At 31.1% G+C, this 16,182-nt stretch overlaps 3 protein-coding genes across 5 annotated transcripts; 2 read left to right on the forward strand and 1 right to left on the reverse strand.

Moving 5' to 3' along the window:
* Positions 1-469: 469 nt before the first annotated feature.
* On the forward strand, positions 470-1,674 carry LOC107025945. Its single transcript, XM_015226749.2, has 2 exons — positions 470-1,035; positions 1,437-1,674. Exons 1-2 carry the CDS (start codon positions 588-590, stop codon positions 1,484-1,486), a joined length of 498 nt encoding a protein of 165 aa, XP_015082235.1. The 5' UTR covers positions 470-587; the 3' UTR covers positions 1,487-1,674.
* Positions 1,675-3,443: 1,769 nt separating this feature from the next.
* On the forward strand, positions 3,444-6,896 carry LOC107025947. 2 transcript variants are annotated; one of them, XM_015226752.1, is made up of 4 exons: positions 3,444-3,934; positions 5,120-5,288; positions 6,116-6,218; positions 6,281-6,896. In XM_015226752.1, exons 1-4 carry the CDS (start codon positions 3,561-3,563, stop codon positions 6,637-6,639), a joined length of 1,005 nt encoding a protein of 334 aa, XP_015082238.1. In that variant the 5' UTR covers positions 3,444-3,560; the 3' UTR covers positions 6,640-6,896. The 2 variants fall into 2 exon arrangements, with proteins under 2 accessions (XP_015082238.1, XP_015082239.1); XM_015226753.1 differs by having other exon boundaries at positions 6,287-6,896.
* Positions 6,754-10,785, reverse strand: LOC107025946 (putative beta-glucosidase 41). 2 transcript variants are annotated; one of them, XM_015226750.2, is made up of 13 exons: positions 10,480-10,738; positions 10,201-10,267; positions 9,928-9,986; positions 9,212-9,287; positions 8,978-9,049; positions 8,803-8,890; positions 8,370-8,625; positions 8,068-8,183; positions 7,752-7,975; positions 7,635-7,666; positions 7,454-7,556; positions 7,274-7,382; positions 6,886-7,178 (listed from the first exon to the last, which is right to left on the reverse strand). In XM_015226750.2, the coding sequence occupies exons 1-13, from the start codon at positions 10,600-10,602 to the stop codon at positions 6,983-6,985; spliced, it is 1,521 nt and encodes a 506-aa protein (XP_015082236.1). In that variant the 5' UTR covers positions 10,603-10,738; the 3' UTR covers positions 6,886-6,982. The 2 variants fall into 2 exon arrangements, with proteins under 2 accessions (XP_027773986.1, XP_015082236.1); XM_027918185.1 differs by having other exon boundaries at positions 6,754-7,178; positions 7,454-7,666; positions 10,480-10,785.
* Positions 10,786-16,182: the final 5,397 nt, after the last annotated feature.

Here is a 16,182-nt window from a genome sequence, read left to right on the forward strand (position 1 = left end):
ATAAATTTAAGTTCGATTATAATATTTTGTGTAATAATAATTTAATAACAAAATTACTTAACTTCAACTTACATATAATCATATACTAACATCTTAAACATATAATAATATTTAAACCAAAGTGGACAAAATATCAAAATTTAAATATTTCAATAATTGTGTTTATACTAATACTAGTTTCTAAGAATATTAAATACTTCAACATTTTTATAATAAAACAAAACCAAATATTATATCAAAATACCAAGAAAATTTAAACACATACCAAATATTAAAATATTTAAAATTTCCAATATAATAATTCAAATCATATCAACCCCATAAACGAAAGGTATCTCAAATAATTAAGGAAGCAAAATTTTTTATTTTTTTATTTTTACCTAATCAATTCAATTGTAGATTATTATCTTCAAAGGCAACATAGTAAAATCAGCCTTAAAATCCTCTTTTGCCCTAAATAATCTTTCTATTCTCCCAAATCTCCCTCCTCAAATTTTTTCCTTAAACCATCAAAAAGGCAAAAACACAAAACCCACAAACAAAAAAAATCACTCTCTCTCTCTAATCTCTCTCTTTCATCATTCATCATGCCTTTTCTTCAAAACAATTTCACACAATTTTCACATTTGCTTTTCTTATTCCTCCTCTGTTTTTTACAGTGTAAATTTGCTACTTCTTCCATGTCTATTCACGATCTACTAAAATCAAAAGGATTACCAGCTGGACTTCTTCCTAAAGAAGTGAAATCTTACAATTTATCAGATTCTGGTTTTCTTCAAGTTTTTTTAGATGGGCCTTGTTTGGCTAAATTTGATACTATGGCTTTATATGATAGTGTTGTAAGAGCAAATCTCACTTATGGTTCACTTGGTGCTGTTGAAGGATTTTCTCAACAAGAGCTTTTTGTTTGGTTACCTGTTAAAGGAATTGTGGTTGATAATCCTTCATCTGGTCTTATACTTTTCGATATTGGTTTGGCTCATAAACAACTCTCTCTTTCACTTTTTGAAGATCCTCCTAATTGCAAACCAGATGGTAATTTCATTCCTCTGTTTTTTTTTTCGTATTCAAAACTCATTAATTTGTATATTTGGTGTTTCACGAGATCTGACTTAAAATTGAATTTATGAGCTAAATTGCTCCATAGTAATGCTAAGTTTAATCTCGAGATCTTCTCGTTAAAAATGAAAAATGAATTTGTCAATTTCACTAATATCCAGGGGACAAATGTCATTTTTAAGTTGAATTGTAAACTACTAGTTTTCCATGTGATTTTCTGAATTGTGTTTCTGAAAATGAAATGATTTAACTTTTTTTTTTCCTGAAATTAGTACTAGTGAGTGTCAAGTAGTTTTCATTATTTTTATTTGAATAAAGAAATTATATTTAATTGTTTAAATTTTTAAGAATTGATTTTTTTTTAATGGAAAATGCAGGTGTTTTGAAGAAGAATGGTAGGAAGGAGAAGGGATTTGAAGATCAATAATAAAGAAATGTCCATTTTGGAAAATTATTAAATATCCATAATAATTATGGATTTTGTGGGTGGGTGGGTGGGGGGTTTAAGTACAAATTACCATGGCTTGATTATAGGTTTATTTTAGACTCTAAATGAGATTTGGGGATGCGGCTGTAAAGATTTTGGGTTTATCAAAATATCTTTTTTCCTATTTTTGGATATAGTTTTATAAATTTGTTATTTATTTACTTCTCTTTTTCGATCGAAAAATAGTTTCTCAACTCTCTAAAAATCTTCATTTTTACGTTTTTAAGATATCATATCATAATATATAAGATCTTTTTACAATATATCATAAAGAGTTCTAATGCGTACTTCTCACCCTGCATTGGAGGTCGAGAAATAAAACACCACAAAAGTATACCTTATATAATGTAATGGGTTAACATTCATACGTAAAATTTCATAAATAAAACATTCAATATAATGTATCGAGTTATAAAGTTTCATAAGTAAAATTTCAAAATATAGATTATTTTTCAATTATAGAAATCGGAAATTGACTATTTGTGTTTTATTTTTTTTCATGGCCTGCAAATTTCATAGGATGCTTTTTCGTAACGTGCGTAAGATGGGCCCATTCAAAAAGGAGAAGGTTGTACAACGGGCCCATGTGGGCCCAATTTTATGGATTTTCTGCTGGACTTATTATAAGTGGGCCCTTAAGGCTGGTCTTACTGGATCCCAATTGTATGATTGAAAAGCCCATCATCACAAGAAAAAGGCAAATAACCTTTTAAGTAGAATTTAGAATTTAATAAAGAAATCAATTGGAAACAACCAGAATGTCAATATTGATTAGAATAAATTAATGGAAGTTAGTGATTAGTACATAATCTTTTTAAGAGAATGAATATACTTTTTTGGTGTAACTTAGGTTAATATAAAATGGACTTGTGGTCTACTTTAGCCTAAAAATTAAATTTAGACATTGGGATTAATGCCAATATCAGCTAAAAATATAACTAGTTCCATCACTAACTATGGTGAAGGCCGAATATTTGATGAATAAGAAATGAGGTGCACCTAACTCAAATCTCACAATAAAACAAAGAATATATCACTTGATTTAGTTTCAAAAACCAATTGAAGATACGTAAAATAGTCGAAATTTATCGATGGGTGTAGTAGACTTAATCTAAGTAGAAAGTAGGAGAATTTATAGATAACATGATAATTTTTTACTTGATTATAACAATTACACTTAATTTGAAAATAAAATAAAAATTAAGATGTTTTATAAGATCAATCTCTTATCATGATTTTATTTTTTAGAACTTACATTTTGATAGTCGTTTTGTGTTGCATTTTGATTTAAGCAATAGCTTTTGCATGCTTTGACAAAAAAAATGCTTAACTTTGTAGATTATTATTACTATCTTTCTAAAGATAATACTATAAACTTACGTTTTTATTATAGTGAAAATTATTGTCAAAGTTAAAAAAATTTGGCTGCAAATTAGGATTTCAATTCTTTTTTAAAAAATATATTCGGCCATATATACATATTTAAAGTTTAGCCTTGTCGATCCCAAAAATATCAAATATTTTAAAACTTATAACATGATTTTTATAATTTCGCTGGCAGTTTGTTCTCATGTAGCTAAATTTGAAAGTTTTCTATAAATTTGCTATAACTTAAATGTTGGTTCTCGATGGGGCACATAGTAAAGCCCAATAGGCCCTTTATCATAATTTTTGGAAAATTTAGAGGAGAAAATCAGTCAAGATGCGCTTAATTAAACACACAAATTAGCTTTTTAGGAATATAAGTCATTTCTAATCACACTTATAGCTCACATAATCTTCTACTCGTTGAATCCAATTCACTTTTCGGCTTCATTAATTCAAATAAAATAATTCTCTAATTTAATAATCAAAATTATCCTAAAAATATCTTGCTAACTAAGCAAGCAACACTTAGTCGCCACGTGTCCCATCGTGAGAGTCCTATTTTACCCCAAAACTTATACGCAATCGATCTCTTCGTTCCTGAAGGGTTGCCTCATTCGTCGAATTCGAATAGATAATTACGAAAATTATGGGTGGCGGTGGAGCATTTAGAGCAGCGGCGAAGGTCGCCGGAGCCGCCGCTGTGAACAGCGGATTCCGCTCGGTGACGGCGGAGCATCCAGTCTATGCAGCCGCACGCAACGTCGCTCGTCCGGTGGCGATCTCAGGTTTATCGTCAACATCGGAAGATGTGAAGTCTGGTATGGTTACGGCTTCTCACGGTGGATCATCGGATGTGTCGCATGTGCCTAAGATGGTTTCTGATTTTGATGACTGGGAGATGGCCGGCGGAGAGGAGGAAATGATGGTTAATCCTGGTGAACCGCTGCCTCGACTCGTATTTGGTGGAGCTCCTTCTCTCCAGGAAGCTACAGAGGCTACTTCTGATCTCAAAGATGCTCTGTATAATTCATTTCTCCTGCTATTTACTCTGCTTGCAAATTTGCTTATCAATTTGTTATCTGTTATTAGTGTCTATGCGTAGTATTTCTTTGTTTTGTGTTTTATAATCATAAATTGCAAGTCTTTTGTGTTCTAAGTCACCACAGAGCATTAACATCCCCAGTCCGAAAGCTAATTTGATGGTATGTTGTTGCATTTCGTGAAACTTAACAGTGATTGAGTGATTACTCAGTTGATTGATTCAATAATGGAATAAAGTTACAATTTTTTGCTCCTTAGAGTAAAACGGGGCATGTTGGAGAAATATTGCAATGTCCAATTCTATGTTGCTTGTTTGAATATAGCTTTGAATTATCCCAATATGAAACTTCACTTTTGAAAAGGGGATAACTCTTAAAACTGATTGCAAAGAAGCACCTTGAGATAGCATTTGCTGTACATATATACTATTCCCTCTGTTCCAATTTATGTGGCATTGTTGGTCCTGACGTGGAGTTAAAGAATTAAGGGAAGACACGTATATTTAGCAAATTGCCCTTATAAAGTTCACTTTTCATACTTGCTTTTAGTTGAATTTTCTTCATTAAAAAGTGTTAGGTGGAACTCAACAAGTATGAATGAGGATGATGCCATTACATAGTTGCTAAATAAGGAAGGGTGACATTCTTTTGGGAGGGTCTAAAAGGAGAGGGTGCCACATAAATGGTGAATATTAGGCAAGGTAGATCAAGTAAGTCATTTTTGCTATTAAGGTGTTTTGGATGAATTAAAAAAAATCCGCCTTTTCTACTTATCGCCATAAGCTATGCATTCTCATAAGTACTATGGTTGGGTGACATTTCAGAGTCCAAATGCACTCTTCTGTGTTACAGTTTCAGTGAAGAGAGACTTAAGTTTTGGACCTGAAATAGATGAAGGGAAAAATGAAAATGAACTTGTCAATTCGGTTGTTGCTATACTCTTTTAATATTGGTATGCTTTGTCTTTTCATCATACTTCCTTTAACCTTTAACTTTAGTCCCCACAAGGTTAATGATATGGGATTTGAAAGGCTATTGGACTTAGGTTGCCACATGAATTTCTCAGTGTCACTCTGCTGTTATATTCCAATAGATGTATATTTGCTCTAATAGATGATGTAAACAACTATTTCGTGTGAATTTAGATTTTTTGTTAAACTTACAGGGTATATTTGTCTGGATCTGCTAATGGAAATGGGGGATCTTGTATATCTGGCTCAAGCTCATCGCCCGTCTCCAAAGCCTGTGTTGTCAGCGAGACTATAGTCACAAAGTCTGTTCCGAAACATGCTGTGCAGGCATATAGGGTTCTGAGTGAAATTCCTGCTGCTCAGGTTTTCTTCTTTGTCATTTTTGTCTACAAGTCTCTTAGTTTTCATATTCTATCTAGTGTTGTATGTTCATATCTTAGAAACTGGATATAGCAATTTTTTCTTTTAATCCTTCGGTATAAGCCATTACTAGGGTGAGGAATGATTCTGAATTTTTTCAATTTGACCAGATAAGAAGATCCAGTCAACAAAAACTGAACTAATATTGTATTCATAACATAAAATGTGGAACTATTTAAGCTAGCCCCTAGTCCTACTAGTGAAATCTCCTCGAACAGAATCTGTTTTCTTGGAATTGCTAGTGTCAAGAAAATTTAGAGCTCTTCATACTTGAGGGTGTGCAGCTCATTTGATTATTCTTTAGGTACTCCTCTCTAGATGTTGACATCTAGAAGAGTATATTTGAGTTGAGTTCAATACAGAAGATACTTCCTTAAAATTTCTGAAGAAGCAGAAGAATCTCAACGTCAAGATAACTTGACTCTTAGAATGTTCAAGTATTAGATAAGTCCCCTCCCCTTGTGGTTCTCATGCTGGTATTTCCTTAACCTTTTTTCTTAAAATTTTCTGCTGTCAAAGTGGCTTTCTTTATTCACATTTTAGTACGAAGTATGAACATAAAGTGACTTAGATGGGTTCAGGCGCTATAGATCTAAAAGAGGTATTTCTTATGCATTTTCTTGGTGTTAATAATGTTGGCATCTGAGTAGAGATTAGACACTCATAATAACTTCGTGAAGCTCTTTGGAGTGCGGAGTGCCGTCTTTGTTGTCTGGAGGTTACGAGTGTTCCAAGTCTGCTAATGTTTACTTCATTTTTCTCCTTCCCAGAACGTTGTTGCTTCAATTGCTTGTGACCCAAATGTGTGGAATGCAGTACTGCAAAATCCAGCCCTTCAAGATTTCCTCGAGTCACAGAGATCCAGTGAGAAATGTATGTCCTTGATTTTCCTCTAATCTTTCATAATGATCAAACTTCTTACTACATTCCCATAGTTGCAGGTGCATCATTCCCAGACTCGGATCAAGAGAGAGATGAATCTGTTGCTAATACTGATTCCTTTTCTGAATCATCCCCATTGAAGGCGATTCCTGAATCTAAGGCGGAAGAGTCTAAATCCGGGAACTCTTTTACAAGCTTTTTGCAGAATGTTACCCAAACAGTGACACAAACGGTGGTTGATATGATGGACAGCTTGTCAGATTTCTTTAACAATCTCTTTGGAGGCAATAAGTTTTTTGTTGATGCTGATGGAACTGCTAAATTTGGCGCGGTGGAGAAGACACTTGGAGCATCTTTCATGGCTTTGGCTGTCATGGTTATGATGGTGGTTGTCTCAAAACGCAATCACTAATGATGTCTTCAATGTTTTAACTATTTGAATTTGCCGAACTTACATGACCAAGAGTTACAGTTTCTTCTAGAATACAGTTCTAAGGTTTTCGTCGAGGGTTTCTGGTCCAATGACTTGTGGAAGTTGCTTGTAAATAAAAATAAAATCATTATAGACAATGTTTCTGTTTTTGTTTCTTAGCTTTCTCATCTCAAAAGTTGAATTTTGCATTCAGCTTCTTTATGGTATATAAGAGTGAAGTTGCACTTTTCAGCAAACAATGATGCTATTGCACACAGTTCAAACTCTACAGTATCATCTTCATTTGCTTCTAGCATTGTTGGAATCAAATGAAAAACACATTTCATAATAACGCGTCCAGATATCTTTCCGTTGTCAGCATGCTTTTGAACCACTTAGCAGAGGATTTTGGTGTCCTTGTGAGATTGTTCTTGAAGTCTACATGGTATAGTCCAAACCTTACAGTATAACCTGAGTTCCATTCCCAGTTATCAAGTAGTGACCAAACAAAGTAGCCTTTGATGTTGCAGTTGTCTTCCCTGTGTTCATGTGATTTTTTCCCAGGTAAGAACAGAATAGCAAAGAATCTCGAAGCATAGTAATAAAAAGCAGCTATTGATTAAAGTTTGAGCACCTTATTGCAGCAGAGAGATTCGAAAGATAGTCTCTGTGGTAAGTTATTCTCCTTTCATCTTGTAAAGCATCGTTTAACGCTATATGTGATTTGTTAGGTTCATCCATACCTGAAATCAAGTAATCCAAGTTTTTGGCACTCATGTTCTGTTTGTTGCTTATGCAGGATGACATTTCTTACCGTTTTCAGTAATCATCACCAACGGGTTTCCATATTTATCTTTGATGTGATTCATCAACTTACGAATGCCCCAAGGAACGATACGTAGCCAACCAGATGCAGCCTGGGGGAAGATATGATCTTTAGGACAACGATCAGCAGTTCTCAAATATAGACGTATGAAACAACTAATCAGGTTTACCTTTTCTCCTATTGCGACTCCGCGTCTGTAAGCTGAAGTAACAAAGGTGATGATCAGTTGATAACAACTCGACATATTGTCCAATTTAAATAGTCAGTACTAGTTTTGATATCTTACGAGTAGTTACTACAGCAGAGTCGGAGTAAGCATTGTGAAACATGAACTTCATGATCCTTGCTCTATCGTTTCGTGCATATAACGTTGTATAGTGATTGATCCCAAGGAAATCAATAGATCCCTTTATTAGTTTTGCCTCATAGGGAGTGATCTTGGGCAGTCTTTCAGCCACCAACTTCTGCATTGAAAGAGGATAATTCCCAAGTAGTAGTGGATCAAGGAACCTGAGTCACTTTGTTTTTGTTAAATCGTTACGTTAAACACAATTTTCTTCATAACTCCATCCACATTATAAGAAATACATGACAAAAATTACCAGCCAAGTCCAAAATCCATTGCTCTACTTGCAGCAGCTCTGTCCTCTTTACAATCTGAACGTGGCTCGTACCATTTTGAATCTAATGCTATCCCAACTTTGCCGCGTTGACTAGCCTGGAATCAGTGGCGAAGCAAAACAAAGTAGTCATTAGAATAATTGTCGACTACCCTTCAGTCCATATGGCTACACCACTACCTGGAATACTAGTTACAGAATGTCCATACACTATTTCGCGTCCCTCTTTTTAACTCAGTAGTCATCAAATCGATCAAAAAAAGTTCTTTGTTGAACTGAGGTACCTTGAACATTTTGTGGTAAGCATGATATGCAGCAGCATGAGACAACAGAATGTTATGTGCTACGATATATGGCTCAACAGACGAATTTCCTTTCCTGCAGAACAAGTGCAAAAGAATAGAGCACCTTCCTGGAGCTTGAATTCCAAAGTCATAACCTTGAATTGTAAAACCGTGAGGCTCGTTAAAGGTGATCCAATGCTTCACTCTATCTCCAAATGCTTCGAAACAGGTAATAGCATATCGTTCAAATTCCTTTCTGCAATGAAATAGAGTTCATATATCAGCTTGAAATTTGTCTACTTCACTTATGCAATAGACTAATGGGTGATCAGTTGAACACCTTTCATCGAAATTAGAACATTATACTGCAATTTTTTTGTCAACACTCTTAACGAAATCCTCAACTGGAGGACTGTAAGCTATATATACATACATTATTCGATTGCTCAAAAATCCCTCGTAAGAATCTTCAAGCTTTTGTGGTAGATCCCAGTGAAATAAAGTTACATAAGGTTGAATTCCTGATCATATTACAATAATTATATAATTAGTTTCATATAAAGTTTAGATTTAATTTTCATATAACATGTTCTATACTTCAATTGAACCTTTTTCTAGTAAGGCATCTATGAGATTGTTGTAGTATTCAATTCCTTCTGGATTTGGTATCCCTGTTCCATCTGTGACATGTAAGGTCGTTAAAATAATATCTACACGTAAGTCTCCTTAAAATATGGAACTTATTACCCACTACAAAAGGTAAAGATACTTGTAATGATAATGACGTATATAACTTAAACTCGATAGGACGAGTAAATGATGATGAAAGGAGTAAATCTTACTAGGGAAAATTCGTGTCCAAGAAATTGAAAATCTATAGGCATCCATTCCTATATTCTTCATCAAGTCTATGTCACTCTGTAAAATATCATCAAAGCTAAAGTCATCTCATACAGGTAAGTTAAATAACAACAAAACAATACTTTTTTTTTTGTCAGACAAACTTATTTTCACAAAAAGGTTTTAGCCTCTATTATTTTTTATTTATTTTTTTGTACCAAGGGAATACTCTAATGTGGAAACAACTGGTTGTTCTTATCTTTTTAAAAATGATAAGTCCCATTTGTACTCTTTTATTTTATTTTCTTGTCGGTGCATATTAATGATATGATTAGGTGACATTACTTATCCGTAAAGTACGTAAATCACAAATTAAACATTTCAACTTGTGTTTCTAATAAAGTTTAAATTTAATATACTACTATTTCCGTCCATTTTTAATTATCATAGTTTCTTTTGTTATAGTCAAATTATAAAAAAATTTTGACTAATATTTCATAATTTTTTCATCATATTAATATGCAAAAATTTGTTGTTTATAGACGTCTTTTCGAATAGTTCTTGAGTAATTAATTTTTTTTATTTAAATTATTAAATTAATACAATCTAATTTATCTTTAAATATAAATAAATTGACTTTCGAAAAGCATAGTATAACAAATAAAAATGAACTGAGGAAACACTTTTTTTGGTCTAAGTAAATTGTTGGAACTTTTACCTCAAAACGATGATATTGATCAACCGCTGTGTTTGCATTGCTGAAGTCCAGTATTCTTCCTACAGAATTAGAAACAAGATGATATATCAAAATTTAAAAAGTAAGTGTTCAGATATTTCATTAAAAAAAAGGTGTTCAAGAAATTCTAATTAAGCAATTGAAAATATAATCAAATAAAGAATAGTTTGTTGAATATAATAGTCGAAGATTTTAGATGAGATGATTACGAGTTGAAGATTTTAGATGAGATGATTAGTGAATAAACGATTTTACCTGGTCTTTTGATGAAAGTATCCCATATGCTAATTCCCTTGTTTCCTTCCTCCACAGCACCTTCAAACTACAAGGCCAAAAGAAACAAAGACGGATTTAAAATTTTAAGTTTATGAATTTTGAATCGTGGTAGTTTTTGCTTATGGAGTTTTGAACATATTACTTATAAACACTAGCTTCATTTTCGACTCGTCTACAAAACATGAATCAGAAGCTACTGAATTCTGTTGAACCTGTAACATATATACGCCCCTCGATTACGAAGGGGCTATAACAAACCTGATAAGCTGAAGAAGCAGTTCCAAAGATGAATCCCCCTGGAAAATCAGAACGGCTAATGGACTCAGAATTCACCAATAAACATGATAGGCAAATGAAGAAGAAGGAAAATATGATTTTCATGGGGGTTGAAGAGTCTTTTTTAGTGTAAATAAGGGGGTAATTAAAATATTTAACTTTGGTTTAGTGGTGTTTTTTATAATACAAAAAGAAGTGCAAAATCCCAGCCTTAATATAGAGAAAACCTTTTGTATACTTCAAGAATCAGGCAAAACATTTGGAGTAGTTTTATATATGTTAAAATTTGGTCACGTAGAAAAGGGGACAAATTCTGTGTGACCATATTTTAACATCACTCATCCTTCTCTTAGCGTCATAGGAGGACTATTTTTTCACGTTTTCATACTCAGGACTCGATATTCATACTGAATATAAATTCAATTTAAATTTGTGAGAAATAAAATATTTTTCATAAATAAAATACTCAATTACCCCCCTAGCCTATACCCAAAATCCCTACGACACACCTTATCTTTGATTAGGTCCTATTACCCCCTTCAACTTTTTTTTAAGTAATTTATTACCCCTTGCGTGCCTACGTGGCAATAATAATCTGCAAGGTTGAAGTGTTTGTTGAACACACGCCGGGACCCACTTTTTCAGCTTTCGATAAAGTAACTTTACACTTCCCAAGTTTGAAAAGCTGGCGTTTTGTCTTTTCCAAATTAATTTTACCAAAAAGTAGATGAAGTAGAAAGAGGGAAAGTCTTGCATGTGTGGACGGGATCGATTTCAAAGGTTAGAAATTAGATTTCCAACTGAAATTTGATTTTCGATGTTGGATTTTGGGAGTTAATTTTAAACATTGTCAAAACTTATTCAACTCGGATTTTGTCATAACCCTAACTTTATAAACATTGTCAAAAAAAATTAAGAATTAATAATCGACATAAAAAGATGTAAAGAATATATTAAATTTTACTTTACCTTTTCAAATCAAGGAGCTATTTAACTTGAATGATAATGGATGGAGCTTCTTCAAAAATGAAGAACCATGAACATGGGGTTATTTTTTGAAAAGAGGAAGAAGAACTTGCTTTTGAGAGAAACAATTTTTGAATTTTTTTTCAAATTGCTTTGACATGTGGCTAACTTTTATTGGTCATTGTTAGTCAAAATCTGCACTCACTCTGCACACACTCTGCACTCACGCGCCCTACATGGGTGAAATCACGATTATTGCCACGTAGGCACGCAAGGGGTAGTAAATTACTTTAAAAAAAAGTTGGAGGGGGTAATAGGACCTCATCAAAGATAAGGTGTGTCGTAGGGATTTTGGGTATAGGCTAGGGGGTAATAGAGTATTATCCCCTAATATTTATATTCAAAGCTTGAAATTAAAATTGATGATTTTATTATATCATTTTTCATTTTTGTACTTTTGCTTATGTGTTGCGATACGATAGTGACAAGTGTTGGCATCCGCCGATTGAATTCCTATGTCTTTGCCTTCACGATTATTATTCCTCATGAAATATTTTGAACTCTTAACATCTAAGTAAGCTTCGAGGTTGCTACTTCTTTGGTTTAAGTGTTAATCATCATAATTAACCATAAAATGTGAGGTTCTTTTAAGGAAGCGATGTGCTGGATTTTAAATTTTTTATTATTATATCATGGAAATAAGGATAAATAAATTTTTAAATTATCGTAAATGGTATGTGGATACGCTTCCTCACACTTTAAGTATATTGGTGTTCCTATCGTTCAAAAATTAGACTATATATAACCTTTACATTAACGAACATATACGTGACATAGTGTTATCCACCGATCTGACATTTGATCGATGGATAAGATTGCACCACGTGTTCCTATTTAGTCTTCCGTTAGAGTTAAGGGCATATATGCTCTAATTTTTGGATGGCAAGGACATTAATATTTCTAAAGTATGACAAAGAATATCTGCATACCATTTACAATGGTTTAGAAATATATTTATCCTTTTTCCGTATATCATTGGAGGGGATAATGAAATGAAATGTATGCTATTGATGGGATTTGAACTTTTCGTTTTCGAAGTTTTCAATTATGTGTATGACCTAATGAAGTGGAATGAAAAATCGTGTGGTTTCAATGAATTGTTGATCAAACTAAGTCATAATATAAAGTAATTTATCAAAATAATATTTTTTTAAATTTTTTACAAAATTAGTATAAACGTATTTCACAATAACGTTTTAGAGTATATTTTGTTTTTAAAACACTAACAGCGTTAGGTTGATATACGTAACTGTAAGTAACGTTTTACTTTTAAAACGTCATTTTGAGTAACGTTTTATTCCTAAAACGTTACTGTGAGTAACATTTTAGGAGTAAAACGTTAGTCTAAGTAACGTGTATCAATCTAACACCGTCAGCTTTAAAAAAAAAATATATATACCCTAAAACGTTACTGTGAAATACGTTTATACTAGTTTTGTAAAATTTTAGAAAGACGTATTATTTTGGTGAATTACTTTATATTATGGCTTGGTTTGGTCAAAATCTCGGTTTCAAGATTAAATAACTTATTTTTGTTAAACTCGATCTATTTTTGTTTTATTATATAGAGTTATTTAATATTTATTACCGAAGAAGATAAAAATAAATATTGTATAAGCTAATTGAGATGTGCTTAAATTAACTCTAGAACGAGTCAACTATTTTAAATAAATAAATAATGGCATCTTTAATGAATTGAATCCATAATGGTGTGGAATTAAGAGAGGATTTTTGATGAACTCCAATTGCAGAATATTATACTGCAACTATAGTAAATTTCATTTTAAATGAAGTTGTACTCATTATACTCCACTTTTTAATACCACTCGTCAACACTTAATGTCTTTCATAATAAATTTACGTATAAACTCATTATATATAATATGTTTACATTATATGATATATCTCTATTTACATTAATATATGTATTAATTATTATTTTAACGAGCGACTACGGTATTAGTTATTTGTGCGTGTAAGTGTGTGTTTTTTTGGAGAAAAAAAGATTCAACAGAAAATCTTTGAGTTGGTCTAGTGCAATCATAAGAAAATTAATTAATTCAATTAATTATGTATTCAATATGGATTAATTAAAATTTTGTTACACCAACTATGAAATTAATTGTCTACAAGTGGAATTTTGATTTAGACATATTCTTGTTCCTGTTATTTTTTTTTTTCTAAAATTTTTAAACAAGAGGAATTAAGTTAATTAAATACTCTATTGTTCCATGACAATTTTTGTTTTATAGTTGGTTTGGGAAATAAAATATGTGGCTGAACCGAGAAGGAGGAATTTTTGTCTGTGTGCCACACGTTTATTAATAAAATTATATTCAAGAAAAATATAACTTAAAAGAATAACAATTGACGTTAAATCGAATACTACATTTATCTAAAAATGATAAAAATTTCATAAATGAATATCACAAAGTTATTTAGAAAAAAAAAAAGAGCTATTAATATTAAAAAATAAAGAATATAGATTATTGTATGGCAAATTTTAGTCCATATTACATTGAAATCACGAAATTCCTACAAAATATATTTGAGCTATTAGTATCAAAAAATAAAATATAGATTATTATATGGCAAATCTTAGTTCATGTTATATTTGAATCACGAGATTCTTAAAATATATACTTGAGCTATGAATATCAAAAAATAAAATATAAACTATTATATGGCAAATCTTAGTCCATGTTATATTGAAATCATCCCTAAAATATATATTTGAGCTATTAGTATCAAAAAAATAAAATATATATTATTATATGGCAAATCTTAATTCATGTTATATTTGAATCACCAGATTCCTAAAATATATACTTGAGCTATTAATATCAAAATATAAAATATAGACTATTTTATGGCAAATCTTAATCCATGTTATATTGAAATCACGAGATTCTTAAAATATATATATATGAGCTATTTATATCAAAAAAATAAAATATAGACTATTATATGACAAATCTTAGTCCATATTATATTGAAATTACGAAATTCATAAAATATATATTTGAGCTATTAATATCAAAAAATAAAATATAGACTACTATTTTGCAAATCTTAGCCCATGTTATATTGAAATCATCCCTAAAATATATATTTGAGCTATTAGTATCAAAAAAATAAAATATATATTATTATATGGCAAATCTTAATTCATGTTATACTTGAATCACGAGATTCCTAAAATATATACTTGAGCTATTAATATCAAAATATAAAATATAGACTATTTTATGGCAAATCTTAATCCATGTTATATTGAAATCACGAGATTCTTAAAATATATATATATGAGCTATTTATATCAAAAAATAAAATATAGACTATTATATGAAAAATCTTAGTCCATATTATATTGAAATTACGAAATTCATAAAATATATATTTGAGCTATTAATATCAAAAAATAAAATATAGACTATTATATGGCAAATCTTAGTCCATGTTATATTGAAATCACAAAATTTCTAAAATATATATTTGAGCTATAAGATAACAAAAAAAAAAAATAATTACCAAATTTAGGCCGAGCTGTGATAGCAAAATTCCTAATTTTCCTAACGCGATTCTATCATTTTTATCATTTGTGATGCATTTTGTTTAAAATGCATTTTTCGCTTACCATTTATTTTAATAATTTTTTTACTTGTAACAAATGACATAAAGAAACTAATATTGCCATAGAAAAATAATGTACTTAAGAATTGAGGCATAGAAAAAAGAACATTATATATATTAGCCACATATCATGAAGATATATAGTAATACTCTTTTTTATTCTCAGTATTTAAGATTTTATATCATAAATCTTCTTAAATTCTACCTATGTAGGATTAATATTGAATTGAGAGTTAAAGATTAAATAAATTGAAGTACGATAGAAGAAATTGGTAAGGTATTATAAGTAAAATGAAATAGATGTAGGGTAAGTGATTTAAGATAAATAACTCCTCCAGATTTAAGTAAGAGTTTAAAAATTTGAAATGTCGAAATAAACTTCAAATAAAATTATACTAAGTTTGAAACTACCAAGATTCATACACTCCGATTCTTATAAAACTTAAATGTCAATAAATTTGAAATCGATTCTAAAGTAGCTAAAATTACATATGTGCATTCTTAAAAGGAAAATTATGCGGTTAAGTAAAGTTATACTATTTAATTATTATTCATAGCTATACTTTGCTATAATTACCACTCGTGACTAACATTCTATGTTAATTACGTGGGCTGACTTTGAGTTTGTATAATTAATCACGTTTGTATATGTATAATTAGTCAGAATATAATACATATGTATAACATACGTTTATTTTAATAGATTTACATATACAATTCGTCTCTCTCCTCCCTCTCCCGATCTCGCTTGCCATCTATATAAATGCATATGTATGATATACAATTATCTAACCGATATAACTATATAATTCACCTCTCTCCCACTCTCTCCCCTCTCTCGCTCGCCTCTCTCCTCCCTATAACATGTAGTACGAACTGTAATTGTCAAATTATATCTATAGAGAATAATTAGGCTATTTTAAAATGGTTATATGTGAAAGTTTCTCATTCTTAAATGGACTTGCCCTGGACAGAAAATCAGTAGTGGGCCGAAATCCAAGACTGGACCCTGGTAAAACGAATCCC

This window comes from Solanum pennellii, chromosome 7 (assembly GCF_001406875.1).
Source record: "Solanum pennellii chromosome 7, SPENNV200".
Taxonomy (NCBI): Eukaryota; Viridiplantae; Streptophyta; class Magnoliopsida; order Solanales; family Solanaceae; genus Solanum; species Solanum pennellii.

Coding starts and splice junctions, on each gene's coding strand:
- LOC107025945 (XM_015226749.2), top strand. CDS start 588: ATGCCTTTTCTTCAAAACAATTTCACACAATTTTCACATTTGCTTTTC. Junction 1,036..1,436: donor TCCTAATTGCAAACCAGATG/GTAATTTCATTC, acceptor TGGAAAATGCAG/GTGTTTTGAAGAAGAATGGT.
- LOC107025947 (XM_015226752.1), top strand. CDS start 3,561: ATGGGTGGCGGTGGAGCATTTAGAGCAGCGGCGAAGGTCGCCGGAGCC. Junction 3,935..5,119: donor TCTGATCTCAAAGATGCTCT/GTATAATTCATT, acceptor TTAAACTTACAG/GGTATATTTGTCTGGATCTG. Junction 5,289..6,115: donor GTGAAATTCCTGCTGCTCAG/GTTTTCTTCTTT, acceptor TCTCCTTCCCAG/AACGTTGTTGCTTCAATTGC.
- LOC107025946 (XM_027918185.1), bottom strand. CDS start 10,602: ATGAAAATCATATTTTCCTTCTTCTTCATTTGCCTATCATGTTTATTG. Junction 7,383..7,453: donor GGTGATGATTACTGAAAACG/GTAAGAAATGTC, acceptor ACTTGATTTCAG/GTATGGATGAACCTAACAAA. Junction 7,179..7,273: donor AATCTCTCTGCTGCAATAAG/GTGCTCAAACTT, acceptor ACATGAACACAG/GGAAGACAACTGCAACATCA.